The sequence below is a fragment of the Triplophysa dalaica genome, chromosome 6 (assembly GCF_015846415.1).
Source record: "Triplophysa dalaica isolate WHDGS20190420 chromosome 6, ASM1584641v1, whole genome shotgun sequence".
NCBI classification, from domain to species: Eukaryota; Metazoa; Chordata; class Actinopteri; order Cypriniformes; family Nemacheilidae; genus Triplophysa; species Triplophysa dalaica.
Window position 1 is genome coordinate 15,049,417 of NC_079547.1, and position 20,761 is coordinate 15,070,177.

General features: G+C 38.7%; 3 protein-coding genes across 9 annotated transcripts in view; 2 read left to right on the top strand and 1 right to left on the bottom strand.

The window, feature by feature from the left end:
- The first annotated feature begins 1,424 nt into the window (after nt 1-1,424).
- nipa1 (NIPA magnesium transporter 1) lies at nt 1,425-9,558 on the top strand. Of its 4 annotated transcripts, XM_056750757.1 has the most exons (10): nt 1,425-1,451; nt 1,971-2,195; nt 2,276-2,454; nt 2,578-2,674; nt 2,767-2,851; nt 6,946-7,017; nt 7,111-7,158; nt 7,250-7,340; nt 7,499-7,659; nt 8,651-9,558. In XM_056750757.1, the coding sequence occupies exons 5-10, from the start codon at nt 2,770-2,772 to the stop codon at nt 9,154-9,156; spliced, it is 960 nt and encodes a 319-aa protein (XP_056606735.1). In that variant the 5' UTR covers nt 1,425-1,451; nt 1,971-2,195; nt 2,276-2,454; nt 2,578-2,674; nt 2,767-2,769; the 3' UTR covers nt 9,157-9,558. The 4 variants fall into 4 exon arrangements, with proteins under 4 accessions (XP_056606735.1, XP_056606736.1, XP_056606738.1 ...); XM_056750758.1 differs by lacking the exon at nt 7,111-7,158; XM_056750760.1 differs by lacking the exons at nt 6,946-7,017; nt 7,111-7,158 and having other exon boundaries at nt 1,427-1,451.
- A 204-nt stretch (nt 9,559-9,762) lies between these two features.
- nipa2 (NIPA magnesium transporter 2) lies at nt 9,763-15,497 on the top strand. 3 transcript variants are annotated; one of them, XM_056749768.1, is made up of 6 exons: nt 9,763-9,880; nt 11,166-11,390; nt 13,059-13,115; nt 13,218-13,308; nt 13,466-13,626; nt 14,498-15,497. In XM_056749768.1, exons 2-6 carry the CDS (start codon nt 11,252-11,254, stop codon nt 15,145-15,147), a joined length of 1,098 nt encoding a protein of 365 aa, XP_056605746.1. In that variant the 5' UTR covers nt 9,763-9,880; nt 11,166-11,251; the 3' UTR covers nt 15,148-15,497. The 3 variants fall into 3 exon arrangements, with proteins under 3 accessions (XP_056605746.1, XP_056605745.1, XP_056605744.1); XM_056749767.1 differs by lacking the exon at nt 9,763-9,880 and adding an exon at nt 10,336-10,474; XM_056749766.1 differs by lacking the exon at nt 9,763-9,880 and adding an exon at nt 10,968-11,085.
- Nucleotides 15,498-15,616: 119 nt separating this feature from the next.
- Nucleotides 15,617-20,761, bottom strand: part of cyfip1 (cytoplasmic FMR1 interacting protein 1) — a 37,819-nt gene continuing 32,674 nt past the window's right edge. For both annotated transcript variants that reach the window (XM_056749765.1, XM_056749764.1), the window contains exons 24-31: nt 20,617-20,760; nt 19,660-19,750; nt 18,791-18,921; nt 17,552-17,624; nt 17,339-17,433; nt 16,659-16,897; nt 16,429-16,576; nt 15,617-16,340 (exon numbers count right to left, since the gene is read on the bottom strand). In XM_056749765.1, the coding sequence (XP_056605743.1) occupies nt 16,176-16,340; nt 16,429-16,576; nt 16,659-16,897; nt 17,339-17,433; nt 17,552-17,624; nt 18,791-18,921; nt 19,660-19,750; nt 20,617-20,760 (1,086 nt within the window). In that variant the 3' untranslated portion in view covers nt 15,617-16,175. The remainder of the gene's footprint in view (nt 16,341-16,428; nt 16,577-16,658; nt 16,898-17,338; nt 17,434-17,551; nt 17,625-18,790; nt 18,922-19,659; nt 19,751-20,616; nt 20,761) is intronic.

Consider the following 20,761-nt stretch of genomic DNA (forward strand, 5'->3'; position numbering starts at 1 on the left):
AGGCCGGACGCAGCCGAGGGTTCGGATTTGTCAGCTTCTCCACCCTCGAAGATGCGACCACGGCTGCGTCGGTCATGAACGGGCGTGTGGTTGCCGGCAGGGCGTTGCGGGTCACTCTGTCTCGTCACAACGAGCAGAAGACCCAGACCGAGAAGCAGGGCAGCAGCAGTGAATCACTTCCTGCTGGACGGTTTACGTCTGCTCTTCCTCGAGTGAGATGAGCCACTATTACAGGTTACTCGAGTTTTCAAGCCAATAACAATTCACGTAATTAGCTGAACTTCGTTTTATGCATGTGACAGGTCGAAAAGCGCCCTGACGTCCAACCTGAAAACCAGCCGGCGCTTCAGGACGTCAGTCGACAGACAGCGGCGTGCGTCCTCGCTCAGAGTCAGTGGCCTCTTTATGTCTTTCACATTCTGTAAATGATGCTTCGTCAGCCCTTCCTATTCACGTTACTGTTCGCTCCCACGTATTTATGGAGGATCTACATCTTTACCTGTCTAGAGGTGAGAGTCTCCGCCCACCCATGCCTGTCGTCCTGTGGGATGGCGTTAATACTCGGCCCCCGCGCCTGCTGGTCTCTCAGGTGCTCCTGGAACACTGGGTCAGTGCTCATGCATCTGGTCTCACTTCGACCACTTCGAGATTACAGAACACAAGTGAGGGGTAGTAGTATTAAAGTAGTAGAGTGATGTATGTTGGTGCGTGCAGGCAAGCCAAGCAGAGTCGGATGTGTTGCGTCCTCTGCGACCGCTCGCCCTGCCTGCACCCAGTGATGATACTGAAGTCTTCACTCACTGTGAGTAGCTTCACGTTTTGCGAATCAGACGTTCGTCATGCTCCTCTTGCATGATCACTTTAGATTGAATAAATCTCAGACAAACCAACACTCATGGAGAGCTTTAATCGCTTCATACTACTGTCTTTTCTCTTGTTTCCCACAGTGTCTCAGTATTGTGCAAGAGCTCCAGTCCAAACGCAAGCTCAACAGGTAGAAATGTCTTTTTGAAAAACTTTGGATCGTTCAAAGTTTGAGTTGAATTAAACAATCGCCTACACATCTTTCTCTCTACCGTAACAGCTGGTTGGCTCTTCACATCGGTCACCATCCACGTGGGGACGCCGGTTCTGGACGACGTTAAACAGATGTTCGGAGTCCAGAAGCCTGAGCTGCCCCACCAGCTGGAGCATCGTGAATCTACAGACAACACGCAGGCATTGTAAGTTTTGGAATTCTGCTGTTAAAACATGGCAATGCATGAATCTGTGCTATGAGGTTGTGCTTGAGCGGACAAAGTTGTAATGTGGCGTGAAATATGACGGCCGTGCTCGCGTTAGTGTGTAACCACGCGTGTTTGTGTTTTTCCAGACAAATGGATCTATGGCAGAACACTCCCAAGGAACAAGACCAACGTGAAGCTTGGATGAACGCGTCAAAGCTGTTCATTGTAAATACCTGTACATAATGTATATAAAATAGGATGAGAATGAATTTGAGTCGGAATTTTTCTAAGCTTAGACTTTTTATCGATCTGGGCTTTAAGAGCTGCTTTTGTAAACGATATAGATACAGAAAAGTATTTCATCGGCAAACACATCACTTTACTCTTTATGAATTTGTGTGCCATCTGAAACACTTTGCGTTGCTCATAAAATGTTCCTGCAGCTCAGTTTTGTTAGTAGTGCCAAGGTCAGGAATTAGATTCTCGGGGAACACATGTTGAAAGAATCTACAACTTAAATGCTGCCTGAAGTCACTTTGGATAGAAAAAAACAACCAAGAGACAAACAGCAATTTTAGGAGCTAAGCTTGCTTACGTTTAGTGGGATTTTGCATGACGCTCAGAATGTTACTTGAAAGTTAGTTTGTACGCAATAAAGTTATTAACTCAACAACGTAACAGCGAGTGTCTCATGGCTTTAGACAGCTTTATTTATAGTTCATACTAAACAAGTTTGTGCTTCAGAAACACAGTGACGTGACGCCATGTGGAAACAACCTACGAACGATGTCATCGGATAACCTGTCAAAATATTACACTCACAAGAGTAAATGAGTTGAGGCAACACAATACGATAAAAGGCTGAAAATTAAATGAACATTTCTGAATTGAAGTTATCATGCGAAACGGCTTCGGGGAGCAGCAGCTGTACAGAGCGTTCTCGCCCCATGAAGCACCATCAGTGCCAAGGTGTGATGCTCATTGTTTTATTGTGAGTAGTAGAGAACAATCGAAGTGAAAGACTTCAACGAGTGCTTCCCTCTGTTCAGTTTGTGACGGTGGCCGGAGAAACAGAGGGTTTGGATCGGTCAGCTTCTTCACCCTCAAACATGTGATTACTGCTGCGTGGGTCTTGAACGGGCGTATATGGTTGCCGGCCGGGCGTTGCGGGTCACTCCGTCTCAACACGATGAGCTGATGACCCAGCCTGAGAAGCAGGACAGCAGAGGTGAATCTCTTCCTGCTGGACGGTTTACGTCTGCTGTTCCTCAAGTGACATGAGCCAATATTACAGATAATTTGAGATTAAAATCCATTAACAATCAAGGTAAATAGCTGAACTTCGTTTTAGGCAGTTGACTGGTCCAAAGACGCCTAGACGTTCACCCTGCAATCCAGCTGGCGCTCCAGCCCATCAGTCGACAGACAGCAGGGGGCGGGCGCTCAGAGTCAGTAGCCAGCTTACATCTTTCTCATTCTGTAAATGATGCTTCGTCAGCCCTTCATATTCACATTATTATTCACTCTGACGATTTTATAGAGTATGTACATCTTTAGCTGTCTACAGGTGAGAGTCTTCCCCCGGCGCGGGCCTGCTGGTTTCTCAGGTCATCCTGGACTACCGGGTCAGTGCTCATGCTTCTGATCTCACTTACACATCCCGAATGACAAGTTTACAGAATAAAAGTTAGTAATAGCGTTAAAATAATAAGAGTTACGCATGTCAGTGTGTGTGCAGGCAAGTCAAGCAGAGTTGGATGTGTGGCGTCCAGTGCGACTGCTCGACCTGCCTGCACCCAGTAGGGATGATAAGAGTGTTATCACTCACTGTGAGGAGAAACATGTTTTATCAAATAAATTCAGTCCCTTCACTGACAGAGAGATTACTTGTCCAATGAAACGAATGGTGTGAAAGCACCTTTACGATTATGTTCAGTGAAACGTTGCAATTATTCAATAAAACGTTTATTGAAGCACCTTAAAACTGAATAGGTTGGTGTCAAGACCTATAAGGGAATGAATCCATTATTAATCAAACAAAGGCAAAAGGCATGTGTCAAAGACCATGCAAACCCTGTTGAAATAAACAGCATATGCTTGTTAGGTTTTGAAGCATGGTTGCTGGTTTGTGCTGGTTTAAGATGGTCATGAGCTGGTTTAGGACCATATGAAACCAGCTCAGGACCATCTTAAACCAGCACAAGACCAGCTAAGGACCTGCAAATAACCAGTTTAAACCAGCACATGACCAGCTTAAAACAGAACAAACAATCTACCATGCTTCCAAACCTACCTAACAAGCCTATGCTGCTTTTTTCAACAGGGAACAGGGTTGTGGAGAAAGAGAATTGTTGGCATTGGCATTCACGCAGACTGTAACACCCCCAAAATGAGAGATTTTGCATTTTAAGGTGTGTAGTAATGAAAGAGAAAACAATTCGGGCTATTTACTTCTAAGTCCACTGTTTAAGAATAAAAACGTTTAATGATGGTATTAAGTGTCAGATATTTTGTTGTAGATTTATATTTAGGCAAGTTGTCTCTGGGCTCTGTAAAGCTGAACAGTGCCTCTGTATTATTTAGAAATGTTAAATAACAGATTATGCTTATTAGGTATTGTATAAACAGTACAAATAAATAAAAATGCTTAAACAGTTGAACTACAACTCAAAATGGTACAAAAATGTACACTTATGTGCCTAGTCCCCTATAGGTCTGCACTTCCTAACACCACCTTTTTTAATTAATTTGCCTGTCAAGTATTCACAGAAGAGATTGGTTGTATATCGATTTTTTGTGTTATAAGGGACAGGACATTCCGGTTTTCATATTTCTGTATTTCATATGGTGATCGTGCCAGCTGATCATTAAGCAGTAGACTCAGATTCATTCTTTATTGTCCTAAAAGATTCTCCAAATTTGTTTTCACTGACTGTACCCCGTTACACATATCACAATACACATAACTTCAATCAATTAATACATAATTTACACCAGAAGCGCGTCATGTTCCAATACAAAGAACACATACATCCCATGGCAAATATTCACCACCACCTTGAAACACAGCGGCAGCAAAGAGATTGAATCTGTAATTACAAACTCCACGATTCCGCTGTTAAACTCACAGGATTAATTTTAGAGGTTGTCTGTGATCTTAAGCCCGTTTGAATCGGGATCTCTGTGATTTGGCGGGCTCATAAATAATTTTCAAGTTTTTATCAACCGTTTGCGAATAAGGGGGTCTCAAATGCAGACAGGGACGTTCATTTATCATTAAACGCAATACAACTATAGGCTATACAAACTACACGCAAGGCCTTCATTAGATCTTGGAAATGATTGAGTAAATTTAAGTAAAATCATCTTGTGCGAATGCGTCACATGAAATACTGATGTGGGGTGGCCATTTATATATCACAGGAGGTCTTCAGAAAACTGTGAATGATGCAAATGTGTAACCTATCGTTACGTCTCTAACCAAATACACAGAAGGCTCCAACTACGCAAACTGCTGTCCAATCATAGCAGTGGGCGTTTACTTATAAAGTCTTCAATGCGGCAAGCCCATTAAAACCGAGCATTTGGAGAGCTGGTCTCAAAATCCGGGTAGAAAATAGCCTTTTACTTATTGATTTCGATGTTTTTGAATGTAAAAAAAAAACACAAACGTCATAAGTAGACCTCATACAACAGTATAAAACAATTATGTCAAATATGGTGACCTGCTGCACCACAGTCACTGATCTCATCACAGCTAAATGCTTTTCAGGATAAGACACAGAAGGCATTAGATGTCAAAAGAGTGAATATGAAGAACAATAAGGTTATTCTGTGTATAACGGGAAGGTAACGGATATTTTTAGGCCTTTACTGTGCATCGTGAGATATGGTGACCTGCTGTACCACAGTCACTGTTCTCATCACAGATAAATGCACTTCAGGATAAGACACAGAAGGCATTAGATGTCAAAAGAGTGAATATGGAGAACAATAAGGTTATTCTGTGTAAAACAGGGGAAAGTAACGGATTATTTTAGGCCTTTACCGTGCATCGTGAAATATGGTGACCTGCTGTAGGACTACAAGGTTACTCTGTACATTATAAACAAATAATTTTATAATATTATGTTCTTATGTACATTTTATAGCCTATAATGCATGTATAACACAAAGCTCATTTATGTTCATGTTTCTTAAATGGACAACGTTTAGAATTCTTGTGATTGCTGTTCTATTATTAGGGTAAAAGTGAATATATGTGTGTATATATATATCTACACATACTCACACCTACATGTTGGCTATAAAACAATTACCATGCAATCACAATAATTCCAAATGAATTAAATGATCCTGCTTTGTACAGTTTAATCTGCGTGTTCAGCCACTCACGTCAAGTCAGCACTCTTAACAGACTTTCAGAAAAGCCCGCTGACAGTAGCGTGCACGAGAACAAAGCGCGTTATTGCGCATGATTAAAAAGCTGGGCACGAGCACAAGGCGCATTCTCGCCATGATTTACGCTCTTTGCGTAGAGAAGTGTCGACAGTGACAACAGCGCCTACTACGGTCACAAAATATCACGGGTAACAGAAAATTTTGTAACACCGGAACTATTTTTTATAAACTCTTTATTAAAAAATAGTTTAGGGATAGGCTACACTACACTTTTAAGAGCGGAAAATAGTATTTTTTCATGAATTTCGATACTTCTTTATTTTATTTTTTAATACCAATGAAAATACAATATAAACAATTATATGTGTCATGAGTGAGAAATATTTTTTATTTATAAAATATTTGTTTATATATAGAAAAACGAATATACAATACTTTTTATTAGTGATTCTATTTTTTTGGCAAAGTATGTCACGTTTAATATGTGGCACAAATTGTTACCCCAATTAAATTATTTAAAAAAAATCTAACTTAATACTTTACATTTGTTAGACACCATTTAGTAAAGTGTGTGTTTTATTTTTAAGTTATGCTGTACATATTTTAGTGTACTTTATCAAATGTCTGTATTTAAGGAACACACAGAATTTTTTGAATTCATTGAATTTATTTATTTATTAGTCATTCATTCTCTCACTACCTCCCTCCATCCCTGCCTCCCTTAGTCACACACTCAATCATTTATTCATATACTTAAATTGCTGATTAATGAGAATGGCATTGACCTGTAGGCCTTGTTTATTAAAAATATTACCCGTGTTAAATTACAGCAATAAGACCCTCGAAGCAGTTATAAAATGCAATTGCTCTTATGAAACGTTTACTTTACACTTTTAAAGCGACATATACTCTGTAACAATGTAGCACCTTGAAGCTGTTCATGGGCAGGTTTTGTCCAGGTGTCGACAAACGGAAAACACGAATATAATTAATGCAGATTGCATATCATTTTCATTCTGCGTTACGAAGCCAATCAATTATTTTAAATTACAAATATGCTTGATAATTCGTTTTAACCAGTAGAGGTCGGTAGTTTGTAACACAGCAAGAAAAAAGAACTTCCGTGATCTCTCGTCCATCGGTTCTCATTCATGCTCTATTTTGGTTTACTTTCCTCAACGAATGACAAAGTCCACAATATAACAAGCTATTCAAAATCAAAAGTGTGGTCGGGTGTAGACGTATTATTTTAATAAAAACATCTTGATTCAATTTATGGACGAAGCTGCATTTCCAGTCTTTGGTGTTGTGGTTGCAGTTCTATCCAGTTTTGTCAATGGATCTACATTTGTTCTCCAGAAAAAGGGAATACTACGAGCCCGCAAATCAGGTACTTCAAATTGGAGGATACCAATATCCTTACCCAATCCCAAAGAAAAATATTTTAAAGGACGGTAATCTGTATGTCCTCATATGACTGCAGGTCGGAATTACCTAACTGACTGTGTGTGGTGGTGTGGTACACTTGCAAGTGAGTGACAGTTAAACTGTACAACTGCTAATTTAGTAATGTGTTAGTGCTACTGTGCTTAGCAAAAAAAAATCTGTTTTCTACTTGACAGTGATTGTGGGACAAATAGGAAATTTCTTGGCATACAATGCTGCTCCAGCTGTTGTGGTGACACCACTCGGGGCACTGGGTGTCCTTTTTGGGTGAGTTAAGACTTTATTCTTTAATAATCCAGTCATCCAATAAATCTTATATCATGACTTGTTTACATGGTGTTATTAATTTATTTTACATTTAATAACATCACTGTCATCTACTGTCACATCGAATGTCATAAATTCTATGATTTTTGGTTAACCAGGGCCATTTTGGCTGCATGGGTGCTACAAGAACATCTGAATCTCATTGGGAAACTTGGTTGTGCTTTGTGCTGCTGTGGTTCGGTTGTACTAATCATCCATTCACCCAAGTCCGAGAACGTCACATCAAGAGCAGAACTAGAGGAGAGACTGATGGACCCAGGTATTAATGTGAGCCCTGTAGTTGAGGAGTAGACCTGCTAACACTGTGTCTACACCTGTTGCGGCCGGGCACGTTGAAACAAGACAATAGAAACGCATTAGAACCCATTATAATTTAAAATTTTGTCCACACCGCATGCGTCGCACCTGTCACGTCCGGTGTAGACACGGTGTTACACAACAGATTGATATGCCTAAGAAAGATAAATTGCTATAGAGTCATGTAATGATTTATTCTTTTTTACTTTTGATGCAAAACTATATGTTTTCTACTGATAAAATAGAATTTTATACTGAAATTAAGTTTTTGTTTTGTTTGCTTACTTGTTTTTATACACTCACCTAAAGGATTATTAGGAACACCATACTAATACTGTGTTTGACCCCCTTCGCCTTCAGAACTGCCTTAATTGTACGCGGCATTGATTCAACAAGGTGCTGAAAGCATTCTTTAGAAATGTTGGCCCATATTGATAGGATAGCATCTTGCAGTTGATGGAGATTTGTGGGATGCATGAAACTCCCGTTCCACCACATCCCAAAGATGCTCTATTGGGTTGAGATCTGGTGACTGTGGGGGCCATTTTAGTACAGTGAACTCATTGTCATGCTCAAGAAACCAATTTGAAATGATTCGAGCTTTGTGACATGGTGCATTATCCTGCTGGAAGTAGCCATCAGAGGATGGGTACATGGTGGTCATAAATGGATGGACATGGTCAGAAATAATGCTCAGGTAGGCCGTGGCATTTAAACGGCACACTTTAGGCCCCTTAGGGCCAATTGGGCACCAAGACAACATCCCCCACACCATTACACCACCACCATAATTGCATTAATGAGAAATTAAACCGGTGTTCTTTAGGTGAGTGTATATTGCTGGGTAAAGGTCTTGTTTGTCTTTGGAACTTGCTATACATGTTTCATTATTAAGTAATTAATAAATTGAGAAATAATCGTATATTCTCTAACATTTTTGTACCCTGTTTCAGTGTTCCTGGTTTATATCTCATTGGTGGTTCTTCTACTGATAATTCTGATCGGCTGGCTGTCTCCAACTCATGGAAATTCAAACATTATGGTGTACGTGGGGATCTGTTCTCTCCTTGGGAGTTTTACTGTGACCAGTAGCAAAGGTCTGGGACTGGCTTCCCAGGAGGCCTTTAGTGGGACGCCTACAAGTGACAGCAGAGCACTTCTTCTCTTCCTGAGTTTGCTGGGAATTCTTATAGTCAGTATACTGATCCAGTTTACCTTTATCAACAAAGCTTTAGAGAATTTTAGTTCTAGCATGTTTGAGGCCATCTACTATGTGACCTTCACTTCCTGTGTCATCCTGGCCTCTGCTATTCTTTTTAAGGAATGGACAGCACTTAGTATTGTGGATTGTTTGGGGATTCTTTGTGGTTTTATCACAGTATCTGTAGGTGTTGCTTTATTACGTATATCTCAAGAAGCTACGCTCGTTTGGAGCCAAACTAAAGCTAAAAATGAGTAGCTTGTATTTTATACTTTTTTAGTAACTGTCAGAATATTGAATATGAATATTAAGATTAAACCAAACCAAATGTTAATGGGTATTTAACCTGTGCAGATCCCAATAAGGGTTCTTTATCAGCATAACAAGTACTAAGTACTTCTTTAGCCTTAGAAAACTTGCACAACATTTTATATACTAGATTACATTAATTATTTTAAAATGATAAATGTTTGTATTTCTATTTGGCAGTTTTAGTTTAAGCTATTAATAAATAATAGCTTTTTTATGACTATCGACATATTATTTTTTGGGAGTGTATATACCTGTGTGTGCTTAAACTCAAATAATAATGTGGGTTCCATTTTATCATGGATTACAGTGGTTGACTGTTTAATGCAAATAAAACTATACATTCATTTTTCTCTTGGTGGAAATATTCGTTTTTTTCTTGGCTTTTACTAATTACTTTTGTAAATAAAAACAAAATGGCTGATAAACTAACTAGCATAAACTACTATAAATTATATGAAATAATGTATTCTGCCTGGAATAACTCCACGGTGACAGTTTGGAGAAGTCATCAATAATGTAATGTCATTCTACGCGTCCTGTGATGACAACCAGTTGGGGGTGTTGTTTGTCACCTTTGTACCCACGAGTTTGCTTCCTTGTTTCTATGCGCATCCTGATCCTGTCCCAGCACAGAACGGAAATCATTTTAAAAAGGTTTATTATTCAAATTGTGAGTATTATGTATTTTAATTCATATGCCAGCTACGTGGTTTGTTAAAGGTTTTCATAGTCACTTTTGTTTAAATGTGGTATATCGTATGGTTTCTCCGAATGCATATCGTGATCATTAACCTGATAATCGTTAAACGTATTGTCGACTAACTTATTTTTTAATCTTACGCTGTTTTAAGTACGAGGCAACCAGACAAAATGTCTTGTAGCTGTGTCAATCCATTGGTGTTTCGTTATACTTTTGTTTAGTAAAAGCTTTTAGTGTTTATCTACTCCGTTTCATTAGTGTCAGCCATGGGAAAAAAACTTACATTTATAACAAATAACAAGTTTTCATACTCGTTCGTGACATACTCGTTTGGTGACAACCTTTAAACGCCTGAAATGGGCGCAGGACGTAAGATGACGGATGACCAATCAAAGAACGTCTGCGACTCCGCGCATGCGCTCTCACGCCTCTTTAACCGTGTAGGTGGATCTTTCCGTCAACATCGCGTCTGATTTTCATGGTCGCGAGAAAATGTGAAAGTCAAATTTGTGAAATATATGTTGACCCGACACGATGTCGAGTTGATCGCTTAAATACAACTAGGTATGACTTCGCAACCTTCTTTAGCCGTGCGTGATCTTAAGATATCTGTTTTGCTTTCATTCATGGAGCTAACGTTAGTTGGCTAGGCTATCCATCTGGGTTTGGCTGTTTGAATAGGGTTGTTGTCATTATGTTGTATGTCAGGTGAATCCCACCTAATGTCGCGACTGACATTAATGTAACGTTAGTTGCTTTAAACATGGGTAACTTAAAGGGGGCATGGTTGTTGTTCGGTGGTTGCTCCTGCTCTCACTTGTAACGTTACCGGAAAGTTTGCTGGATCAGCTTGATGCTCATGTCTCATACCTATCAATGCGACTTAACACTAGAGCGAGTAACCGATTTAAGTGATTGAGTTTATAACATTACATTCGTTACAGCACGAGCATGCTGTCGTGTAGTAGGAATTGAAGACGTCGTGGTTTCTAAACTCATTTCCGGGTTTACTCTGCGTATGTCGTCATGTTAGTCATGCTGCATTACACTGTAGAGATAATCCAGCTGTCATTCCTCATTCTGTGTTTGAGCTGTGTGTGTGTGTGTGTGTGTTGTCATGAATACAAGCTCAGATCGTATGAGCTGTAATGTATGTAATATTTCATATGAAAACGGTATGGACAAGTGTTTCTGAAACTATTTGCGTACTTTGAATGACTACATGTACTCATTTCGTTTTTTTCTTATTTCACAGGTATCGCAGTTGGCCAGGACTGCTCCTCTGGAGTGAATCTTTTATGCGTTTATGTCAACGTGACAGGTGGAAACTCCAACAACACTATGGGACAAGACAGAGGAAAGTACGATTTCTATATTGGCCTCGGATTGGCCATAAGCTCCAGTATATTTATCGGGGGTAGTTTTATTCTAAAGAAGAAAGGACTTCTTCGACTGGCCAGAAAGGGCTCTATGCGAGCAGGTAGGTCACTTTTAATGTATGTTAGCTAATAACGTTTTATAAACCAGTGGTTTCGTTCAAAACGCACACTGTATCGCCAGCTCTCCTGTTTTTGAAAAAGTGGTTGATATCCTCAGGGCAACATCCTGTTGACCCTGCGACAACATTTAAATCAACCAACCAGGTTTCATAAATAAGTTTAAAGTTTATTTTAATTTGAATCCTCCAAAGACGTCTCACTGGTATGTACCTGAAAGTGTTTAGGATGGTTTGTTTGGACACACCTGCTTAGGTTTGTCATTGTTTAAACACAAAGGTGCAGCACAGTAGAAATCACTGAGCAGCCACTCACATCTATTAATCATTTACTTTCCACACACACACTTCACATACTGAGATATTTTAATCTATTAAAATATTATATTAATACGATTATATGATGACTATATGATTGAAAGCATGATTATACGATTTTAACGTTTTTTTTATAAATCAAATGATTTAACAAAATATTTTTGTGATAAGCAATTAACTGAAAGTATTCACAAATGTTCAAATGTTTAGAGTCACTTACTAATTTAATGATACATGTGACTATGGGCATCAGTCTCTTAGGTTGTGACTAAACATAAATCAAAACCTTGTCATTTGAAGTTCAATTTTAAAAACATTTTTAACAAAAGTTTTTGCTATGAAATGAAAGAAGCTAATATGTTTGCACAGATATATAGATGCTGTCCTTCTAAAATCTCTATATTTCGTGATTTAAACAAATCACAAATCATGCTTATTATCGGTCAGTTACTCTTTAAGTTTGTCGCTTGCGAATATCTAACCAATATAAAGTATTAAAAGGTGCTTGTCAACTTTGACAACACAGTATTTGATCATTTAAAAGGAACAGTGTTTTTTTTGCCATTTCCTGAAAAACAGTGAATTTGGACATCCAAGGTTTTGGAAGGACAGCGACAATATTTATATTCCCAAACTAATTTTATACTTACACCTTCAGATTTATATAGGTTTTTTAAAAGTTACATTTTACTCAATTGAGGCATCATTTTTGAACGTTTGTTTTAAAATGGTAAATTTTTGTTATTCACAGAAAAGAAACAGGTCTTTCAAATGTGATCTTTCTTAAGAATTATCTAACCATCTGTGCTCACATATACATACAAATGAAGGTTTTAGCATGTTTTACAGCGATACTACAGATAAGCCATTTGTGCTTCCCCTTAAAACCTTTAAGTCAAAGGCGCTTGAAAGAATAATTTCTGTATCCCCCTTTCACAGTCTGAAGCTGAACCTTTTGCCACTAGATGTTTGAAAAAAATTAATTGAACTAAAATGTTTTTCCACAGAAAAATATTATGGATGTTACATGTTTTGTACAGTACTGTGTACTGTATCACAAACTTAAAAACAATATATTTTGTTAAAATACTTAAATAAATACTAAAGTAATATTTTCTGAAGAATGGGAACCCTCTTCTATTCTTCTATTTGTAAGCAATAAAGTTCAGAATTTGACAAACTTTTGTGTCATTTACCTTTAACTTTGTTGTAGCCCCAACCCTTTCCCCAACTTATGTGAATCATCTTAATAGCCAAAGCCATTAATCTCAAAATAACCAACACTCCGGTGTGATGTTCTTCACATGTCAAAATGTGAATTTTCTTGCTTTTCAGGCCAGGGTGGTCACGCATACTTAAAAGAATGGCTGTGGTGGGCAGGCCTGTTATCAAGTAAGTGACCTACATGACAACTGTTTACAAGCTGTTTTTGTGTGGCTGAGCTCGTCTGGTGACACAATGCAGTAACTATTTGAAATGTGTATGGTTTGACAGTGGGGGCAGGTGAAGGTGCCAATTTTGCTGCCTACGCCTTTGCTCCTGCCACCCTCGTGACTCCTCTCGGTGCTCTCAGTGTACTCGTGAGGTTTGTGAACTTTTTGTGCATTGCTTATTGTCACAGACAGGGTTTAAATGGTATAGGAGGGGTATACTTATTAGTATTGTTTCATGAGCCTTAGCACAACTACTTGTTTCTAAATGGTGGCAGGATGATAAGTTGTTTTGTGTTTCTGCTCTTGTAGTGCGGTCTTGTCTTCATACTTTCTGACGGAGAGGTTGAACCTGCACGGAAAGCTTGGTTGTCTTCTCAGTATCTTGGGTTCCACTACCATGGTGATACATGCACCTCAAGAGGAAGAGATAGACAGCTTAAAAGACATGTCCAAAAAACTGGTCGATCCAGGTAAGCTATGACATCACGTGAAGGTAACAAAGGGCCACTTTGAAATGTGACACTTCTTATCAATCAGCAATCACCGCAAGTCTGCTTACATGCACCAAGTCATTTGACTTGAAAATGTCATGCAGGTCCTTAAGTCTGACTTAAATCGTATTTGGATTTTTATTTGCCTTAAAGGCTAGCTCTTATTCCACGGATGAATTGAATAATCTTACGTTAAGCATTTTCTCCTGCATGAGTCCATTACTGTTTAAGGCTTTACGTACCTGAACAACGACCAGGGAAAACCAAATTAAAAATTTGTTAACACCGATGTCAAACATGAACATGATATCAGAAAAATTAACTGTTTGCTTTCCTACATTCTTCAAAATATCTGCTTTTGTGTTAAACAGAACAAAGAAATTAATGAATCAATTTTTCCTACTACTTTTGTGTTCCTTTGAATACAAAATAAGTTATTATGGTAGTCTCTTATATGAAGGCCTCCTTAATGTACTTAATATAGTAGTCCACTATATGAAGATTTTTTTCCTGAACTAGAGTGACCTGCACCCACTAGTTAAAAATATAAAAACTTACATCTTATGTCTGAATAGTTTTGGGGTTGACTGTAGATGTTCAATTAAACATTGAATGTTGTCATTATAACAAGTTGTATGTACCACAAAAAATTGCTAATGGAAATAGCCCAGTATTGTATTTTATTTGTACATATAATAAGTCTAAAAGGCTTTTCTAGTAATAATTAATTATCATAAGTGAAACAGACCTTTCACTTGCAGATATTTATTTCTATTGACAGATTTGTGTTTTTTCATGCATCCATTTGTCAGTTTGATTCAAAAAGTATCACTTCTCCATCCATCTTCAGGCTTTGTGGTCTTCGCAACAGCTGTCATCATCGTAGCTCTCATTTTCATCTTCGTGTTGGGCCCGCGCCACGGGCAGACCAACATTTTGATTTACATCACTATCTGCTCTGTGATCGGCGCCCTGTCCGTTTCCTGTGTCAAGGGACTGGGCATCGCCATTAAGGAGGCAATTGCTGGGATACCAGTGGCACAAAACCCTTTGGCCTGGGTGCTCCTGCTGAGCCTGATAGCTTGTGTTAGTACACAGATCAACTACCTGAACAAAGCACTGGACATATTTAACACATCTCTAGTGACGCCTGTCTACTATGTGTTCTTCACCACCTCCGTGCTCATGTGCTCCGCCATCCTGTTCAAAGAATGGGAACACATGGCCATCGATGACATCATCGGCACGTTGAGTGGTTTCATCACAATTATCGTGGGCATCTTCCTACTGCACGCCTTTAAGGACTTTAACATTAGCTTGGCCACCCTGCCCGTGTCCATTAGGAAGGAGGAGAGGAACGGACCCATTTCCAACGGCATGGCACCTCATAATCACTCCAGTTATGAACTGCTACGGAATGAAGACACTGAGGACATTGTAGATCGAGAGATGTCATTTGACAGCGTCTCCAGAAGAAACGGTACTCTGACGTCCTCTTAGGGTTAAAAAGGAATCAGTCTGCAGCGTATTTTTTGGACATCTAGAATTTTTCTTTGAAGATTTAAGAAACCTAAGACAATCAACTTTTGAGGCAAAAAAGATGGACCAATTGATTGTACTAAGAGTTATTATTTGATTTGCCTTACTTTATTGGTTCAGATAAGACTACATGGTAAGGCTTCATCTCATTCCTCCTCATGTAGCACTGTAAATATATACCTGTACGTTTTTAAGAGACTTTTGTTATGATATATTATGTACAGATATCTGTATTTACATGCACCAAGTTTCTTTCTACAAAAAGTTAGTTGTGTTGACTTTGTAATAAAGATAAGCAAGTGGAAGGAGAACGCCCTATCTAAGTTTTTCAACAGCTCAGCCATTCTTAAAGGAACAATTCACCAATAACGGGGGTTTGGGAGGTGAACTGTTTTGTTACTTTCCTTTTGAGCAAAAATGAATCTTAAACCAAGATTTGATACCTTTATTCAATTAAAACTTGATTACATGACTCAATACAAAAAAAGGCACTTGTTTATCGAGAGTGAGAACTTGGTTACGCTGGAAGTTTTTCAGGGTAATAAAAGTATAACCAAGCATGCAACGCCACCACCACAGAAAATACACAGCTGGTCTCTCACCACAGATTAATCAATTGATAATCCCACTTGGCCATTTCCCAACCCACAGCGTTCCCCAAATATAAAACATGAAAATGAGTAACACTCTGCTGACATTAACAAAAAAATAAGTCATATGTCTATAATAAGGCACATATGTGAACGACCTAAAATGCAAAGTGAAACTGGGCCACTTTTGTTGATATCGGGTTTACAATATATTTTGCCTGAGATGTGCTAAACCAATATTGTTACAAATATCCTCTGTGAACACTAAAGGCTTGTGTAATAAAGGTGACTTTGAGAGTAGAATGTGACAGTGAATCTGGTCCCAGAGACTTAACTCTTCCCTAAATATGTTTCCCACTATCATGACACGCTTCTGCTTTAAACTGGTGCACTGTCGTCTCAGTTGCTGGCCAGTGACTGATGGATTGGAGGCTGGAAGCATCGGACGTGTTCTACAGGCATGTTCTCTCCATCCCCAGACTTAAGGTATTTGTTCAAAATGGCAAAGATCTCATCATTCACAATTTGAAACTTGCGAATCCGGTCAACCATTTTCTTGAGGGTCTATGAAAGGAAGATCACAATAAAAAATGTGATATTTTACAAACTATGGCTAACATAAACTGGTTAAGAAGACTGAATTTCAACTCACCACGCTCTTGATGATTTCATCTTTTCCGTCGTGTTTCTGCACCTTGAGGAGATGGTAACTGAAGTCCAGAATATCATAGCGTCTTTGCTGTCCGAGTAGCATAATGATCATGCAGCCGGCCCAATTCAGCCCATCTCCAAAACATTGCCTGGAAGAGATAATCCAATGTTCTCAAACCGGCATGATTTGTTTAAAGCCAACACTAAAAAAACAACAATCCAGTGACTCACTCGACAGTGAACTCGTGTGCTCCCACGGGGATGCAGTAGACAAACTGCATGGCGCTCCACAACCTATGAAACTCCACACATTCGTCTACATGCATCACGCCGTTGCTGGGCAATGGGCCGCGCCAGATGGGGTCATCCAGATAACCACGCACGCGAGTCAGGATGACTTCAAACATGGAGAGTCCACAACACAGCCTCTCTTTGGTCAGCAGGTCACCCTCACGAGCGATGGCAATTTGCTGATGAGAAATTATTCGGTATAATGAAAATTAGATTATGTGACCATAATCTGGATTTCACAGACGGGTTTACAAATTGACCCTGTTACTATTTTATTTAATACTTCAAATGGCAATACAAAAGTGTCTCGGTATCATCAATGCGTAACTTTTTGTCCATAGAGTTGCTGTAGCTTTAGGAGTACAATTGAAGTGGAAAAATTACTTTGTGCACATTAAATTCGCTAATTGACGATTGCATTTAAAAAAATCCATTTTTTCAATTACCGCTGACAGAACTCATCAATAAACAACTTATATAAAAGGCTCGGAAATTAGATCAAGGCAGATGCTAAGTGTGTAATTTGTGATGTAATGGCAATAAGCAAATGTGTGTCCTGGGGACGATAATGCAATGAAAATCATCCAAAGTGGCTTTCAATGCAGTGATGCTTTACCCACCTGCGGGGTTCCCAGACGCTCAATCAGAGGCACCAAATGGAGCGCTGTGTATTTGGCCTCCAGCCGCTTCATCTTTGCATCCAGACGCTCACCTTCTGCATACGGTGTGGAGTATAAAAGGATAATTGGTCAAATGTGAATAATTATTTATGTAAAACATGCTAAACTTATATAGTTTAGTATACTCTGTAAATATATGCAAACATCAAATACCTTTAACGTGAACTCTTGGCAAGATGTTTTGGAAGGGTGCTGCATGCAACAAGTCGCACACCTCCTCTTGAGACTGCAAGAGAGAGGGAAAGCAATTTCATTACAGAAATCTCAGATTTTAGTCTTGTGGTCAAAGTGACCCAGACATATCATAGCACTGTATCATGATCCCTATAGTCGTGACAAGGAAATCAAATTTTATTTGATTGGTTACAAGAGCATTTCCAGTAGATGGAGCCATGCAGTCACACAAGGATTACTGAAGCTCTTACAGATGAAATTGAGGCTGTTGACATTTAAATTAGAATGCAAAGATTTAAACCGAAAAGCAGGTGTGTTAAAACCACACACAACCCTTGTGTGTTAACACTCAGAATTTGTATTCTCAGAATTGATTATTCCATAATTGGGAGTAAAGCTTAAAGGTTTTAAATGTTCCATTAAAATCAGCTCATCCCATCCATAAAAAAGTCTTTAATGCCTAGTTATACATCAGTATTCCGAATCATACTTAAGGGATGTGCCATCTATAAAACCCTTCAATTGAGATATCACTGGACTTCTAAACTGAGCTTCATTTTCATATAAGCTTCATTATTGGTTTAATATGAGCATTAATTGTAATGACTTAAACCATCAGAATCAACTCAAAAGCATTAGATGCAGTGAAAGACAGAAAGTATCCAAAGCGACCACGGCACTTATCATTATAGGGCTGAAATTGTCTTAAGAGTCTTCTCTGATCAAAAGCTATCACATCACTTCAAAGACTGAATTGTATCACCCAAATTGTACAGATTACTTTTGCTACTTAAATTTCCTTTTTTAAAGCTTTTTGAATGTTTCGATCCCTACTGATGGATACAGTATAATAAAACTGGTCAAAGTTCAGCTGAAGAAGGTTAAACGAGATCAGAACAGCATGAGGGCGAGTACAAAACAGAATGTGTTATTTGTGGGTTACCTATTCCTTTAGTAACGATTTTCCAACAAGAGCTATTTGAAGCAAAAGCGAAGCTGATCTGCATCTTTAAAGGTTAAACTGGCACTTAAGTGCTGACACATGTAAATGCGGGTACGTTCCCATGACAACACTGTCTGCCGTTTGTAACTCGTATCAGTCAGATGTCCTACACGCATCGTGCTGTGTACTTTTCTTATGTATAAGCTGTCTTCCTCCCATGAGCCCTTTAAATAATTTATACCAGTAAGTGTTGGGGTGTGATGTTGTTTCCATACCAAGCTCTGTTCACTCAGTAGACAGAAGAGCATAGCGTTTCCGACCTCCCTCAGGTTCTGGAAGCAAACGGTTTTAAGCTCAGCATACTCCACAATGTCCTTCAACTGATGGTGGAAGAACTCCAGAATACCTGAGTTCAGGAGACAATGCAATGGTTTCATTATCATGACCGCTTTGGTTGTTTTGAGTTTTTAAATGTTTTAATAGATGCAAATTATTCTATAGACCTAGTTTGTCCCCATGTTTAGTGAAATATGCTTAATAAGTTCATATAGCGCTTCCCAAACTGGTTCATCCTGAGACAGCCCTAGACAGTCTTTCTCAAGACTCACCAAAAGTTATTAAATGGGAAAAACAATTGTTCTCTTTCAGTAAAAAGTAGGTTTTGTGCTTCTTATCATTATACAATATAAAATGTAAATCCCAAAACACCTTCTAGTGAGACATCAAAAGCGATCCTACTCATTCATTGGACTACTTCTGCATTATTTTAATACAGCTTTCATTTCATTTTCTCCAGGCTGTTTGAAGCCCACATAATCAGACACAGTCATGATTTCACTGACCTCAGCATGGTCACCCAGCCAAAAATAACAAAAAGAGAAAGAGAGAGGCAATTACTAAGCTCTTCTCAACAGGGGTTTGATTAGGTCTTATGAAACACCCACCCTGTATGTCTGCTGTGTAAGCTCTGCTTACAAAACCCAGGGTGTGACCGACACGCTGTGCCCTGCAGGACTTAAATAAGCTTAATAATTCAGTGGTTATCTTCTACTTTGTGATAGAGGAAGCTGATATTTACAGGGGATCAAAGCTGAGCTGGGGTCAGAAGGCCTATTAAGAGTTTCCTAAGAAGTGTGATTTTCACCTGGTGAGCCGTACTCGTGGCGAGGCAGACGGCAGATCTTGGGCATGACTTCCATCAAGGTCCTCACGTACTGCAAGATGGTGCCTTGAAGCTGCATCGGAGAGAACCGAAAGCAAATAATTTATCAAAATGCTTGTGTGTGAAAATATATATTTACTTTTTAAATTCGGAGTATAAATATTTGTACTGATGAAAACATCATCATATTTTTTTATAAAAAAGTTTAAAAAAATTTTTTTTAACCAATTCATAGTTTTATAGTTATTATATGTCCAATTTTGTAATTGAATATACATAGAGATGCCCTGATATTAAATTTCTCCACCAATACCAATAGCCAAATATTCCAGAGTGATACGTGCAGATAATGATAGTAGGGTGGTTATATTAACTTGCAGTGACTAAATTTTAAAAATTAAGTTTATTTTTTTTTAACTTTATAAATGGTATTAATTCCTATAATGACTATAAATATTGGACATCATTCGTAGCACTTTAGTTCATTGGATTTTCCTGTTCTCTTCAATTGACAGGATATATCGGCCCTGATCGTCTGCTGTATTTATGGGCAGATAACCGAGTGTAAAAACTACATTTTATTCGGTCGATACAGATTATTGGCTGGTATATCGGTGCATCTCTGAAAAATGCTTTATAGACCGATATATCGGTGTATCTCTGAAAAATGTTTTTATTGGTCGATACTGTTTATTGGACAATATATCAGTGCATCTCTGAAAACCATCTTTGTTGTTTTTTCACTTCAATCATATTAATCCACAAGAAACAAGTGGATCACAGAAATTGTGACCATACACATAATAATTGTTACAAGATGTATTTCTGCCTCCGGTGTGAGTTATGGATAGGTACACGATGGTTTATGTCTATTATGTAGGGTATCACAAAAGCCAAATATCTTTATAAACGTATTCATTTCAATGCTTGTGCACGTACCAGACTCTTGACGACCTTTAAGAGCTCTTCCATCACAACTGCAATGCCCTGATATCCCAGCAGTCTGCAGATTGCCTTGATATGTGGAGGTCCCAGGAAGTTTCGGTAGAGGCTGTATATGCTACTGTATGCCAGATTCAGGGCC